The sequence below is a fragment of the Neophocaena asiaeorientalis genome, unplaced genomic scaffold (assembly GCF_003031525.2).
Source record: "Neophocaena asiaeorientalis asiaeorientalis breed wild unplaced genomic scaffold, Neophocaena_asiaeorientalis_V1.1 scaffold30, whole genome shotgun sequence".
NCBI lineage: Eukaryota > Metazoa > Chordata > Mammalia > Artiodactyla > Phocoenidae > Neophocaena > Neophocaena asiaeorientalis.
This window is the reverse complement of record NW_020174923.1, coordinates 12,221,081-12,236,529: the sequence shown is the minus strand read 5'-3', so window position 1 is coordinate 12,236,529 and position 15,449 is coordinate 12,221,081. Positions and strand designations below refer to the sequence as shown.

General features: G+C 50.0%; 1 protein-coding gene across 3 annotated transcripts in view; it reads left to right on the top strand.

The window, feature by feature from the left end:
• The window catches only part of CCDC57 (coiled-coil domain containing 57), a 78,556-nt gene that overhangs the window by 26,438 nt on the left and 36,669 nt on the right, over window positions 1–15,449 (top strand). For all 3 annotated transcript variants that reach the window (XM_024761178.1, XM_024761181.1, XM_024761179.1), the window contains exons 9-13: window positions 22–222; window positions 6,257–6,415; window positions 8,413–8,575; window positions 8,970–9,104; window positions 14,997–15,219. In XM_024761178.1, coding sequence (XP_024616946.1) covers window positions 22–222; window positions 6,257–6,415; window positions 8,413–8,575; window positions 8,970–9,104; window positions 14,997–15,219 — 881 coding nt within the window. The remainder of the gene's footprint in view (window positions 1–21; window positions 223–6,256; window positions 6,416–8,412; window positions 8,576–8,969; window positions 9,105–14,996; window positions 15,220–15,449) is intronic.

Genomic DNA, 15,449 nt, shown 5'->3' with positions numbered 1-15,449 from the left:
GGGGACCTCACTGTGTTTCAGGCATGAGGAGCTGGACCGTCTGGCCAGGGAGAGGGACACGGTGCTGATGGCAGCGAAGAGCGCCCATGCGGAGCAGCTGCAGGCGGTAGAGGCCAGGGCCCTGGAGCTGCAGGTGAACTGCGAGAACCTCGAGGTGCAGCTCCGCAGGGCTGAGTGGAGGCAGGCGGACACCACTAAGGAGAAGGACGCCGCCATTGACAAGTGAGCTGCGGCTGAGGGCCTGGCTGCCTAGTTAACCTGTTTCAGATGAAGGGAAGTGGGCACAGGCTGTTGGGAGTCACTCCTGCAGCTCCCGTCACTGTTGTTGTTTTAATTTTATTTATTTATTTATGGCTGCGTTGAGTCTTCGTTGCTGCGTGTGGGCTTTCTCTAGTTGGCGGCGAGCGGGGGTTACTCTTCGTAGCGGTGCGCAGGCTTCTCGTTGCGGTGGCTTCTCGTTGTAGAGCACGGGCTCTAGGGCGCGTGGGCTTCAGTAGTGGTGACTTGTGGGCTCGAGCAGATGCTCAGTAGTTGTGGCACACGGGCTTGGTTGCTCCGCGTCATGTGGGATCTTCACAGACCAGGGCTTGAACCCGTGTCCCCTGCATTGACAGGCGGATTCTTAACCACTGCGCCACCAGGGAAGCCCCTCCGTCACTGTTTTTAACCATTCTCTTTTTTCATTTTCCTTTATTTGAAAGTATGTGGTTAGTATGTGTGGATGTATGTATGAATGTGTGCATTTATTTATTTGTGGTAAATACACATAGCATAAAATTTACCATCTTAGCCATTTTTAAGTTCAGTGGCATTAAGTACATTCACAGTTGTGCAACCATCACCCCATTCGTCTCCAGAACTCTTTTCTCTGTAAAACTAAAACTGCCCATTAAACAGTAACTCCCCATCCCCCTCTCCCAGCCCCTGACACCCACCATCCTACCTTCTTTCTCTGTGAATTTGACTACCCTAAGGACCTCACATGAGTGCAATCCTACAGTGTCTGTCCTTCTGTGACTGTCTTGTTCCACTCAGTGTGATGGCTTCAAGGTTCATCCACGTTGTAGCGGGTGTCAGAATTTCCTTCCTTTTTAAGGCTGAATAACGTTGCATTGTTTGTATAGAACTACATTTTGTTTATCAGTTTATCTGCTGATGGCCATTTTGGTTGTTTCCACCTTTTGGCTGCTGTGACTAGTGCTACTATGACTATGGGTGAGCAAATATCTGCTCAGGTCTCTTCTCGGTTCTTTGGGTGTGCACGCAGAAGTGGAGCTGTAGGTCATACGGTAAGTCTATGTTTAACGTTCTGAGGAACTGCCAAACTGTTTTCCACAGTGGATGCACCATTTTTCACAAAGGTTCTAGTTTCTCCATAAACTAGTTTCTTTTTGTTTTTTTAAATCAAAAACCATTCTTTACAATTATTTTTTATTTTTTTGGCCACACTATGCAGCTTGCAGGATCAGTTCCCCAACCAGAGATTGAACCCGGGCCCTCGGCAGTGAAAGCACAGAGTCCTAACCGCTGGACTGCAGGGAATTCCCAACTAGTTTCTTTTTAAACCCAGTTTTCTTTTTCGGCATCTTAACCAGGCCATGACATGTAAGCCACTCTGCCCCACTGTGCCTGGTGTCTGCAAAGGACCACTGTAACTGAAGTCATAATTGAACTCAGCCTTTTGGCGGCCAGTAAGGAAGTGATCTTTAGAGAAGCTGTGTTTACAGAAGACGATTAAGACAAGTCATTTATAGATCCTACTGTTTAGCAACTGGCTTTTCTCCTTTGTTTAGAAAATATTTCTGTCTCTTTTTTTTTTTTTTACAGAGAATTCTCTACCAAGTTATATTTCTACTTACGGGGAAAATGGCTCTTAAACTATAAAATACCAGGAAGTTAAAGTTTATTCAGGATAGCTTCCTTAGAGTCACACGTTATATTGTTTGATCTGTTAAACGCAGGCAGCGGTAGCTGGAGGGGTGAGGCAGCTCAGTCTGACGGGCGTGTGTTTCCCCAGCCTCTCCTCCGTTTGGACAGGCTCTCCCTGGGCCCTTCTCACGGATGGCGACTCAGATCCCAATATCCGGGTGCACAGAGCTTCCTGCAGGCAGGCCTCCTTCCTCTGCTCTCACCTCTTGGCATGTCCACCCTTGCGTTCCTTCCTGTTCTTCCGTGGGACCAGTCAAGTGGCCATGACAAGCAGCATCATTGGGTTCCCAGGAGAAGTCTTAGTGTCTGTATCAGTGTCTTTTCATTCCCAGACATACTCTTTATCAATCAGCAACAAAACGGCCCATACTGTGAGCTTGCTGTCTCTTTGGGCCTATTTGTGATAGTTTTCCTGAGACCATTGGTTTGTGAATGGCAGAGTAGAGAAATGATGACCTGAGACAGTGTTGTGAGAACCATGTGTGTCTGTGCAGGTGTATAACCTATCACATGGAATATGGTACACTTTAACCTCCTAGTGCCCAGAGGTAAGATGCAAAAAGAAATAGGTGAAATTAACTCCAGGGGACTTCCCTGGTGGTCCAGTGGTTGAGATTCCACGCTCCCAATGATTGGGTTCAATTCCTGGTCAGGGAACTAGGTCCCACATACTGCAACTAAGAGTTCACATGAGGGAGCTAAAGATCCTGTGTGCCGCAACTAAAAAGATCCCACATGCTACAGCTAAGACCCGGCACAGCCAGATAAATAAATAAATATTTTAAGAAAGAAAAAAAAAGAAATTAACTCCAATAACATTATATCTAACCTAGTATACAGTAAGTCTCCTACATATGGATGAGTTCCATTCCGAGTACACGTTCCTAAGTCCAATTTGTTCATGAGTCCAGCAAAGTTAGCCTGGGCACCCAACTAACACAATAGGCTATATAGTATTGTACTGCAATAGGTTTATAATACTTTTCACACAAATAATACATAAAAAACACACAAACACAAAAAATAAAACTTTTTTTTTTTTTTGCTGCACGTGGGCCTCTCACCGCTGTGGCCTCTCCTGTTGCGGAGCACAGGCTGTGGACATGCAGGCCCAGCGGCCATGGCTCACGGGCCCAGCCGCTCCGCGGCATGTGGGATCCTCCCAGACCGGGGCACGAACCCGTGTCCCCTGCATCAGCAGGCGGACCCCCAACCACTGCGCCACCAGGGAAGCCCAAAAAATAAAACATTTTAAATCTTATAGTATGGTACCTTGAAAAGTACAGTAATACAGTACAACAGGTGGCATACAGGGGCTGGCATCAAGTGAACAGGCAAGAACAGTTACTGACTGAAGGAGGGAGATGAGGTGGGAGGTGGTAGAGCTGAAGGATCGTCAGCAATTGGAGATGGAGGGCAAGCTGCAATTTCATCTACACCTGACCTTAATGGCACAGGTTCTGGTTCCTTGTTGGATTCAATTCTATCTACCCTCTTAAAGAAACAACCCAGTGATGTCTGAGTAGTAGCTCTTCTTTTCTCGTCATAGATGACATGGTAGCACTGGATTGCATTCTGAACGGCTGCTGCAACCTTCGTATACCGTTCTATGTTTGGGTCCTGTGCCTCAAATACTAACAGTGCCTCCTCAAATAAAGAAAATCCCTTACCATTTCCTGCGTCGTGAATCTCTTCAGTTCTTCAGTTACTTCTTCATCTTCGTGTCTCTCTTCGTCCTTTCTCTGGGTCTCCAATTCCATCAGGTCTTCATTAGTAAGCTCCACGTTCACGTCTTTGAAACTTCACAACTTGAAGGTTCATATGTAGGGAACTTACTTTAACCAAAATGCCATCTTGTTGCATATCATTAATAAGTAATCAATATAAAGTTATTGAAGAAGGATGACTAAACTTGCCTGAAAAAATTATTATTGAGATATTTTGCATTTTTTGGTGCTAAGTTTTGAAGGCACATCTCAATGCAGATTGGCCACATACCTGGGAGCCCCATGTGGCCCATGGCCCAGTGCTGGGCAGCGCTGGTCCGAATGCTGATCAGAGGCCAGGACTCAGTGAGGGCGAGATCTCTGCTCTCCAGAACACAGGCCTGCTTGTGCTGGCTTGGTCTTGGCAAAGTGAAGCAGGAACCAGGGTCCCATTCATGGACACATGCAAAGCCCCTGCTGTGTGCAAATCATCTCGTGGGAATTCGTTAGAATTAAAAATATGGTTCTCGAGCTCCAGCACCTTCTCTTATAGTTGGGGAAGCCCAACACACATGGAATCACAAAGGATCAGATCAGGGACTGTAATGGGAAGCTCAAATTGGATGTCCTGCTTGATGTGTGAGGCCTGGGCAGTCGACTTCCCAGGGCCGCCAGCTGCTCCCCTTTCCCACCCGGAAAATCAGATAAGGTCCAGTTACAAAGTACCTCCTAGCCGATGTCCTTCGGCCTCGGAGCAAAGTTGGCAGTGAGTAGGTAGAGGGGAAGGAGTGCTTTGGAATTCCAGGGCAGGCCAGGCATCTTGTGTCCTTTTGTCTTCCAGCGACACACAGATCGGAGGAGAGCCTTTCATTTCCCTCTGTCACGTCAGACATGGGGCACTCGAGGCTCCAGGGCTAAGTGTCTGGTGGGGCACAGCCAGGGTGAAGCCCGGATGCTGTGAGCAACCAGCCCACCCGCACACACTTCCCCGTGTGGACTTGGCTCCAGGTTGGTGCCTGGGTTGGGGGCCAGCTTTGTCATGGATTCCTGGGCCCCCACCTGCTACTTTCTCACCCCGACAACTACATGGGACCAGAGCAGGTGCCACCCCAGAGAGAGGGGCTGGGCAGACCCAGAGGGGAGCAGCTCCAGCCCCCATTCTGACACCAGCACTGTGTCTTAGCTGGACAAGTTCTGCAGTTGCCAACTTTTTGTGGCCCCTTGTGATATTAGGATGAGCTTAGTTAAGAGTCAGTATGACTCTGGACATATTGTGCTAGAAGTAATTTGTTTAAATTATATGGGCTTCCCTGGTGGCGCAGTGGTTAAGAATCCGCCTGCCAATGCAGGGGGCCCGGGTTCAATCCCTGGTCAGGGAACTAGATCCCACATGCGTGCCCCAACTAAGAGTTCACGTGCCACAACTAAGGAGCCCACGAGCCGCAACTAAGACCTGGCACAACCAAATAAATAAATAAAATAAAAATAAATATATATTTTTTAATTATTAAAAACAAACACCCCAGCACACCGGCCTTGGCGTTTAGGCCTGTTTAAGCTGAAATGTTTAAAGAAGCTTCCCACGAGGGAACCTGCTCCCTTCTCCTTCCCATCTCTGCCCACATTTGGATGGAGCTTTGTCTGAGGCTCAGGGCAGCTGCACTCGGGACTTTGATCCAAGGCCTTATCAGCCATTTGCCTTCCCACGGCTCGTCCACCTCTGCACCGCACTCCGTGGCCCACCTGTGGGCCTGTGGCTCTGGGCAGTGGCCAGTGAGTGATCACAGCATTTACCCCACAGCATGCTGAGTGCAGATTAGGAGGGAAACAGGCCAGGGCTGCAAATAGGGTGATCACCCTGCGAGCTTTGTGTGGTTAATATCATGGCTACTCTAGTCAATATCGTTAGGTGTTTTTTCTAAAGTTTTTCTTCTTGGGAGATTTATCAAATTTTTGGTGATTCTACCAAGGAATGTAAAGGGTTTCTGTAGAACCTTATCTTGCTGTTCAATTTGGAGATATGTGTTGAATATCTCTATGTGGAAGGGCTATGCCGGGCATGGCAAGGGGTGCCCAGGTGAGTCAGATGGCACTGGTTCAAAACCGTTGGCTCGGGCTTCCCTGGTGGCACAGTGGTTGAGAGTCCGCCTGCCGATGCAGGGGACGCAGGTTCGTGCCCCGGTCTGGGAGGATCCCACATGCCGCGGAGTGGCTGGGCCCATGAACCATGGCTGCTGAGCCTGCACGTCCGGAGCCTGTGCTCCGCAACGGGAGAGGCCACGACAGTGAGAGGCCCGTGTACCGCAAAAAAACAAAACAAAACATTGACTCCGAGAGACACGCCCTGGCACACATTTCCCCGCACACCTGGCGTGGGCTTGGCATTCTGCAGGTGTTAGTCGATGCTTGGGTTGGTGGGAGGGAAGGGTGTATATTTCTTCTTGGGTAGGACCATTTCTTAATCTAGGCAAGGTAGTCTCTGCCCTGATGAGTGTGAAAGAGACCCTGATCTGTAGCATTTCCTTTGAGAGCTGTGTGCATGTGTGTGTGTGTATTTGTTGTAAAAGAGAGCTCGAGTGGGAACCATGCCCACATTCACGTAGCTTCCCTTCTTTGTTTAGACTTCGGGAAGATGCATCAGCTCTAAAATCCGGCTGGGATGCCCAGATTGCTCAACTTTCCAAGGAGATGATCTCCAAAGACCTTCAGGTTCAGTCGCTGCAGGAAGAAGAGGTGAAGCTGAAGGCACAGCTGGCCAGATGCCAGCAGGACATTGGAAGGTACCATGTGGTGGGGGAAGGGGATGAAGATGGGGCGGCAGGGTGGGTGGTCAGAGGAGGCCTTTCCCACAGAGTGCGGTTCTCGGTCTGCACCAGGGCTGTAAAAGTGTGTGTGCCATTTGGTCCTGTGTCAGGAATCACCTCTGAGGTCTTTTGTCTGACTGTTAGTGTCTTTTCCTATCAGTTGGAATGAGCACTTGGCTAAAGATAATATTCTCTTTCTTGAGAAATCATTGAAATATAATAAATGTACCAATTTTAACTGTACGATTGATGAATCTCAACAAATATGTACGTAAATATGCAGTATAATCACTACTACAGTCAGGATATAAAACCCTTCCGTTGCCCGAAGCCCGAAGTCCCCTCACACTTTGGCACCTGCCAGGATGCTTTCTGTCACTGTGGGTTTCTCTTGATCTGGAATTTCATCTGCGTAGAATCCTACCGTTCATAGTCTCTTGTGTCTGGTTTCTTTGGATATTTATTTGAATATTCAGGTTTTCTATTTTGTGTGTGTGTCGCTTTTGGTAATTTGTATCTTTCAATGAGTTTGTCCATTTCATCTAATTGTTGACTTTATTGGCATAAAATTGTTTATAGTATTTCTTTATTGTCCCTCTAATATGTGTAAAATCTGTAGCAGTGTCCTCTCTCCTTCTTGATACTGGTGACTTGTATTGTCTCTTTTTTTCTCCATCAGTCTAGCTAGAGATTTATCCATTTTACACATCTTTCCAAAGAGCCAGCATTTGGTTTCATTGATTTTTCTCAATTGTTTTTCAGTTTCACTGATACCTGCTCTTATCCTTACTATTGTCTTTCTTCTGTTTCCTTTGCTTTAATTTGATGTTCTTTTGATAGCCTCTAAGGCTTTCCCCACAAGGTCTCACCTGCCCGGAAGGCTGGTGGGTTTTTTATTTCAGACATTTCACTTTTCATTTCTCTCCTCATTGTGTGTGTGGTTGCCTTTAATCTCTGAACATATTTACAGTAGCTGTTTTAAAGTATTTTTCTGCTAATTCCGTCACCTCTGTTGAGGGTCTGTTTCTGTGGCAGCCAGGTCCCCCAAGTAAGTGGGTCTCACTCGGCTGGAATCAAGGTATCGGCCGGGCTGCCCTCTCTTCTGAGGCTCGGGCTCCCCTTACCAGCTCATCTAGGTTGTCGGCGGAGGTCAGTTCCAGCGGCTGTGGGTCTGATGTCTGTTTCCTTTCCGGCTGTCAGCCGGGGTTGTCCTGGCCACGTGGTCCTCTCAGCACGGCCAGCAGGAGAATCTCCCTGAAGTGGGCAGGACGGAGCCTTACTCGGTGTCCCCTGTAGAAGGTGTTACCATCCCGCCCTGGTCACAGCCCTGCCCACCGGGGGAGAGGCCTTCCAACGATCTTCACCCTGCGTTGCTCTGTGTGGCTGACGAGAAGCCTCGTGAGGGTCCGGTTCACTCCCCCACGCACTCTTCTTCCAGCCCAGCCGGCGGTCTGTACTTTCCCCATGGCGTCTGAAGCCCCTCCTGTCCAGCACTCGGAAGCTTTCAGGCAGAAGGTGCATATCCCTCTCCAGCCATGGTGGATTTCCTCCTATTTCCGTGGTTATTTCCTCCTTCCATTCTGATTTCTCCCAACCCCCTGGTAGATGGACGCTGGTCTTCTGAGTTCTGTTTGACCTTTCAGCGCACTGTTGACTATCAAGCTCTGTCTGCTCTGCTGTGAACCCTCTCGCGTTTCTCTAGTGCAACCATTTTCTCGTTTGTCTGAGTTTGCTGCCTTTCTTCCTGTCTCCTCTTACTGAGTTTGACCTCCTCTTCCACAGTGCTGGGTTTCTCGGTATTGGGAGACCCGGCCGCCTGCTCCTCTCTGAACCTGGGCCTGTGTGAAGGTGTAAGCCAAGCCCGTGAACACGGCTGGCCTGGGGGCCCAGGAGGGGCGCCTCCCACCTCAGCTACGTCACAGCCCAAAGGGACCTCAGGAAAACGTTCAAGTTGGTGGTTTTCATCCCTGCAGGTACAAACAGCAGCTGTCTCTGGCAGTAGAGAGGGAGCAGAGCCTGGAGCGTGACAAGGTGCAGTTGGAGCTGGACTGGCAGCGCCGCTGCGAGGGTGTCGAGCGGGAGCAGTACCGGCGGGCTGAGGACTTGATTCAGGGCCTAACCGCAGCCAGAGACCAGGTCTCTGCTCCCCAGGGCTGTCTGACTTCTTTCTGCAGGAGGAAGGGCTGGGAACGTCCACTGAGGTGCATGGAGCCCGGCTTGGGCTCTCACCGAGTTATCCTTTGCATTTGAAAACACTCAGCCTCACTGAGCAGTTTGATTTATAACAACAGGACTTAAAGTGATGAGTCTCTGCCCATAGCCTTTCTCTAACGGCCAGTGCAGCTGCCTCTGGAGCTGGATCAGCGATTGCTGTGCTCTGCCGGCTCTGATGGCCACGTATTTGCTGGGGTTTCTCACCCAAGTGTCTGCTGTCTGCTTCCCCGCAGGATGGGGAGCTGGTCTGGACCCTGAAGGTGGCACTGCTTCCTTGTAATCCTCCCAGGATGAACTGAGTCTGTGTTTTCCCCAGGTTGCTGCCAAGCTGCAGGAGACAGAGCGGGTGCTGTGTGGCCAGGAGGTGGTGCTGAAGGCCGTGACCCGAGAGAGAGACCAGGCTGTGCAGGCGCTACGGACACACGGGCTCCACCCTGAGGAGGAGGCGCAGGTGAGGGGCCACCTCCTGCTGAGCCTCCCCACGGCTCTTCCTCCCAAGCCCCTTGGAGACACCCACTCCCCCAGCCAGAGGGAAAATATGCCAAATAGAACCAGCACTGGCGGCAGGTCTTTTCAGCCCTATTTCTTTTAAAATGACTGTTTGCACAAACAAGGGTGAGGCTGAGCTCAACCAGTTGATGGGAGTCTACACTCAATCTTTGTGTCTTCAGCCTCTGAAATATCAAAAAACCCCAAATTCAGATATTGCACCGTGGCAGACAGTAGCGCAAAGAACCAAGAGGTTAGAGCTCTATCCCAGAACACACTTCTTCCTACGTGGTGAGTAAGCCATGCAACATGCGACGACGGCCGCTCCTCTCACAAAGCACAGACTTCCTTACTGCTTGGCACTGGCCAGAGCCTGATACCGTGGGATGCCTGCGGGTTGAATGGTGGCCCCAAAAGACATGTTCCGGTCTCAGTGCCTCAGGATGGGACCTTCCTTGGAAATAGAGTCTTTATGGATGGAATTAGTTAAGATGACATCACATGGGAGCAGGCTGGGCCTAACCCAATAGGACTGGTGTTCTTAGAAAAGAACACACGTGAAGACAGACACAGGAGGAAGGCCATGTGACGACAGAGGCAGAGAGCGGAGCCTTGTGTCTGCGGGCCGAGGGGTGCCAAGGACTAGCGCCAGTAAAACCTGAAGCCAGAAGTGGTAGGATTTGACTCAGAGTTGCAGAGGGGGCATTCGCTTCCACTGAGGGGGACCCTTGGCGCAGGCCTAGAGTTTGGCATTACAGTGAACACAGCCCGTGTCTTGCCTTGCCTCTTGCCTTGTCCCCCGTCCATCCAGGGCTCCATAGGGAAGCCCTGTCACCGGGCTGCTAGGAAATCTGGGCAACCCGCAAGGAGAAGTGCCTTCCAGAGCTGCACCAGCAAAGCTCAGCCCGAGCCTGTCTCAGACATGACCTTCCTGGTTCAATGGCCCATTGTTTCAGTAGTCTGACCTCTGTCCATTTGTGGAAGGTCACTTACCTGGTCGTCCAGGATAATGGAGCCACTGAAATCCTTAGGATGTTTCCAGGGGTGCTGGCCTCTTCCCACCTGTCCAGCTGTCCACCTGCAGAGGGAGGATGGATGTGGCACAAGCTGCGTCTCCAGGCGTCCACCCAGCCCTGCTTGTGCCTATGTGCGGGAGTGCAGGTCGTAGCTCATGTGTCCTTGCTGGGAGGATTCATGCTCACTGCGGGTGGAAGGTGGCCCTGGGGCCTCACTGCAACCTCTGTGCCTGGCACTTGCCCGCAGTTGGTGCTGGGTTGACCTAGTGTTCACCTGGTGGAGGTGGGCTTCTGCCAGCCATGCTATGTGGGCAGTGACTGTCTCCTCTGCACAGGTGACTGTGCAGCCCCCAATCTGGCCACCCTCAGGAGCTTCCGAAACACACCCCTCTTGAGTCCCAGCAGGACCTACTAGGCCCGATGCCTTAGGGGTTGAGCTCCGAAAGACGAGTCTGTTAACAAGCCCCTGGGGAGATTCACCGTCAGCCAGTGGTCAGGTTTGGGAGCACTGGTGTCCCCAGGTGGGGCTGACCCCAGCCTCCAGAGTCACCTGTGGTCCTGGGGGCTCACAGCAGGTGGTCTCTGCATGGGTGCCTTCCCTAGGACACATAGAGAAAGCAAATGCCTCTTTTTTTTTTTTTTTTTAATCAATAAGCCCCCACCCCAATTTTTCGTTGTTGTATTTTCCCCCCAGGCTGGTAATTAAAAGAAGACATGTGTCTCCAAGCACCAGCTCGGCTGGTCAGGGAGGCCTCTCATGGCTGGTTGCCTTGTTAAGTAAACAGGGGCTTTAGAAATGGTCTAGGGGTCAGAAACAAGTGCCCCGCCCATCCATGCAGAGTGGGGAGATGCGGGGGAGCAGCATCCCAGGCACCTGCCAGTGTGAGCTGGCGTGGCGGTCTTGACAGAGATGTGGCTTCCAAGCCAGGACCCAGGGTGAGGCAGAATGCTGCACAAGTTCCCGGCTGACCCAATGGAATGAAGTTTTTTGAATCCTGCAGCTAATAGCAAAACACCTGTGCTCCTGTAGGGGGCCTTAATGCTGGGAACAGGTTAAGGATGTGACCACCTGGTAAAGCGGCAGGTGTGGGCGGGCAATTGGTGCTGAGTTCTGCAGGGCTGAGCCCTTGGCAAACACTAAGGTAGGAGCAGTGAGGGAATCTGTCATACACCGAAGTCAGAAATAGAGGCCGCCAGGGAGCAAGACACTGTGCTTCCTGGGGAGCGATGAGCCCATCACAGATTCCACTGTTCAGATGGACAGGCTCTAGGCTTTGGCCACATCTTCTCCCTCGCTTGGTACTAGTTCCGAGCACGGAGCCTCAGCAGAGCCGTGGTGATCACCCCACGGAGACCAAGGCACCACCGTCGGGCAGGCATTACCAGGGCAGAGATGCAGCCACGGCCGCAGGGGCAGAGGATTCGCCTTGCAACTGGGCTGCACTGCGGCTTTGAGGTGGATCCTGTTGTTCAGGACAAGGAAGCTGAGGACCTGAGAGGAGTGGTCCCTGCCCCACAGGTGGCAGAGGGAGAATGTGAGTAGCACCAGCCAGCTGCACACTCACGGCCCCGACCACACTGCTGTCTGCCTGAGTGGGAGCAGCCTGAGGCTCTGCCATGGAGAAGGTGGGAAATGGCCCAGTGGGCACAGAAAGGGAGGTCGGGTGTTTGCAGCAGGAGCAGTGGGGCCGGAGCAGTGGCTGGAAGGAGACAGAGCAGGTGCATAGCAGAGCCAGTGGTGGCTTGAAAAGCTGGGAACTGTGAGTAACAGAAGAAATAGCTTCATTCTGAAAGTAAAAGTAATATGTGGCCACTGCGGGAATTTTACAGTTTTAGTTCAGCACAGTGTTCTCTGGAGTCAGGTGGGCCCAAGGTTCACCCCAGCTCAACTCCTCCTTGGCCGGACCTCTTGGGTCCCCCGTGGTGCCTTAGTGGGAAGTTGGTGACAGCGTGTGTCACGTGCTTGCTCAATGCCAGGGCTGAGCGTCATGGCCGGGTCAGACCCGTGGAGGCTGTGTGCGTGTCTGTCATCAGCGTGTGGCTGTGTGTGGTCGGGTGGCCCCCGAGAGCTCGCATCTCTGTTTCCTCATCTGTGTGAGGGGTACCCCTGGGAACGCTTGGCCCACTGTGGGTGGATGTGAGCTCTGCAGATGTGAGCCAGCATCGCTTGGAACAGATAAGAGAACATATCATGTCTGTCCGACACTCAGACGTTTTAGTGTATTTCCTTCCAGCCACCTGTATCTCCATATCTCATGTATGTTCCTGTGCCCATACTGTGTTCATATAGCTCAGGTCATGCTATATAACGTTAATTCTTTTTTAAAGTTTCCATAAATATTTCTCACATCATTAAAATTCTTTAAAAATGCAGGACTTCCCTGGTGGCGCAGTGGTTAAGAATCTGCCTGCCAATGCAGGGGACATGGGTTTGAGCCCTGGTCCGGGAAGATCCCACATGCCACACAGCAGCTCAGCCTGTGCACCACAACTACTGAACCTGCGTTCTAGAGTTGTGAGCCGCAACTACTGAGCCCACACGCCACAACTACTGAAGCCTGTGCGCTTAGAGCCCATGCGCCACAACTACTGAAGCCCACGTGCTCTAGGGCCTGTGTGCTGCAACTACTGAGCCCACGTGCTGCAGCTACTGAAACCCATGAACCTAGAGCCCATGCTCTGCAACAAGAGAAGCCACTGCAATGAGAAGCCCACACACCACGACGAAGAGTAGCCGCCACTCGCCACTAGAGAAAGCCCGCATGTAGCAGCAAAGACCCAACGCAGCTAAAAAGAGAATAAATAAAAAATAAAATTCTTCAAAAATGCAACTTAAATGGTTGTGTACTTTATTGTATGACCATGCCACGGTTTACGTCATCGTTCTCTCACTAATGGCCGTTGGGATCATTTGCACAGATTCTTGTAATGCTGCATGGGCATGATTGTGCGTCTCTGAACTTGTTAGAAGCTTGCGTTGTGTTCACATAGTCTTGGTCTCTCTCAGCAGGACTGGTCAAAGATCCTCGTGAGCCCTGCTGGTTTGCTTTGCTGGTAAGCAGGATCCAGCAACCAGTCGGAAAGTCAGAAAGTCTCAGGATGGGACCTGGGCCTTGAGTGGGGAGTGAGCATGTGCTGCTTCCTAGGGGAGGACCTTCCTTCCCGCCCATTTGGAGGTTACTGTGCTGATGGGGCAGCCGTGGAGGAGAGGAGCCTGGTGCTTTCTGCAAGCAAACATCCACAGAGGGCTGGGTTGTGCTGGGCCCAGACGCAGAGAACTAGGCAAACCACGGGCTCCCTTCCTCTGTCCCCTCCTCTCTGGCACCCAGTTCTGTACAGGCAGTGTCTGAAGACAGTGGTTTCATAGAATTTGTCTGGTTTTCTAGTTGTTTACAGCCAGAGGGCAAGTCCCGTAGCAGCAAATCCCTCATGGTCAAAGGCAGAAGTCTCTCTTGCCATCATTTTCAAAGGAGATTTTCACTCAGGGTGACAGGTTTTTATTTTCTTTCTGCATATAGTTCCATTGTCTTCTAGATTTCATTGGTTCTCATGAGAAGTTGTCAGTTTCTTGTATTTGTTCTTCTGCAGGAACGTAATGTGTCTTTTTTTCCCTCTGGTCGCTTTTAAGAGTTTTTCTTTATCATTGTTTTTTAGCAACTTGACCATGATGTGCTGTTTGGTGTAACTTTTTGTGTGTTTATCTTGCTTCAGGTTTCTTGAACTTCTTGGATCTGTGGACTTACGTTTTCATCAAATTGGAAATTTTTTTGCCAACAAGTTCTGAATCCTTTTCTGTCCCCCTCAATGATCTGGGTTAGTGTGTTTCTGCTTCACATTATTCCGTGGTCACTAGAGCTCTGTTGTTATTTGTTCTTTTTGGTCTCTTTCACTCTGTGCTTGAGTTTGAATACTTTCTACTGCTATGTGTTTATGTTCCCTCATCTTTTCTCCTGTAGTGTCTGATCTGCTCTTAATCCCATCCTAGCCAGTGAATTTTTCCTTCAGACAGTATATTTTCCATCTCTGTAGATGCTATTTGGTTCTTTTTTGGTATCTTCCATTTCTCTTTTTATGTTCATGTTTTTCTTTAAATCCTGGAGTATATTTATGGGAACTGCTTTAAAGTCCTTGACTGCCACTTAGCATGATGTCTTCATGGTCCTTCCATGTTGTAGCATGTGTCAGAACATTGTTCCTTTTTCTGGCTGAGTCATGTTTCACGGTGTTACCCTTTGTTTATCCATCATCTGTGGGTAGACATTTGAGTATTTCCATTTTGGCTACTATGAATAATGCTGCTCCAAACATGTGTACAGGTTTCTGTGTGTATGTATGTTTTCAGTTCTCTTAGGTCTATACCTAGGAGTGGAATTGCTGGGTCATACAATAGCTCTGTGTTTACTTTGTTGAGGAACAGCCAGACTGTTTTCCACAGCAGCTGCACCATTTTACATTTACAAGCCACTGCATACCTTTACCTTTTACAGTGCACAAGGATTCCATTTTCTCCACATCCTCAGCAACACTTGTTATCGTCTTTTTTATAACTGCCACTCTAATGGGTGAATGATGGGCTTCTGACTAAAAAGGAAGGGTCCCCAAATTTCTCAATAAAAGTTATCTTTGAAAAACAGTGGTCTTTATGAAACACAGAAGAAAAAGTTTTTTCATACTTCTGTCAACATTACCCACCTCCAGGACAGATGACGGGGAGCAGGGACAGGGTGCAGGTGGACGCAGATGCAGCTGGCCTCAGTGCACAAGGGAATCATTGGTTCTTGGCTGTAACCATTTTCTTTTCTTTCTTTTTCTTTTTTTTTTTTTCCCGTATTTGACAGATGCTTGTAAGGCATCAAGAAGAAGAAATAAGTAAAAGTTTTCCATCTACTGTGATCCAGCAGCTACAAGAGCAGAACACAAGCTTGCGAAATGTTATTGCACAGATGAGGAAAGAAATGGAAACTCTAAGTGATCAGATTCTTCCTTCTGCCCAGTTAGGAGGGGAGACCTCACAAACAAACCAGCCTGACCCAAAGGCAGCTGCTGATTCAGCTGTACCTGGTGAGCGAAGGGGAGAGGGAGAGAGGGAGAGGGAGGATGAGGTGCCATCTCTACTGGGTCCACAATAGGCGTCACTTGGAGTCTTACAAGTGAACATCCCCTTTGATAGATTACTTCAAAGTATGACAGCTGCTTTTCTCTAGTGGGGCCGTCCTCTGCACAGCGGGGCTGTCCTGTGCATGGCGGGGGTATTGAGCAATAACCCTGGTATCTACCCTCTAGATGCCAAT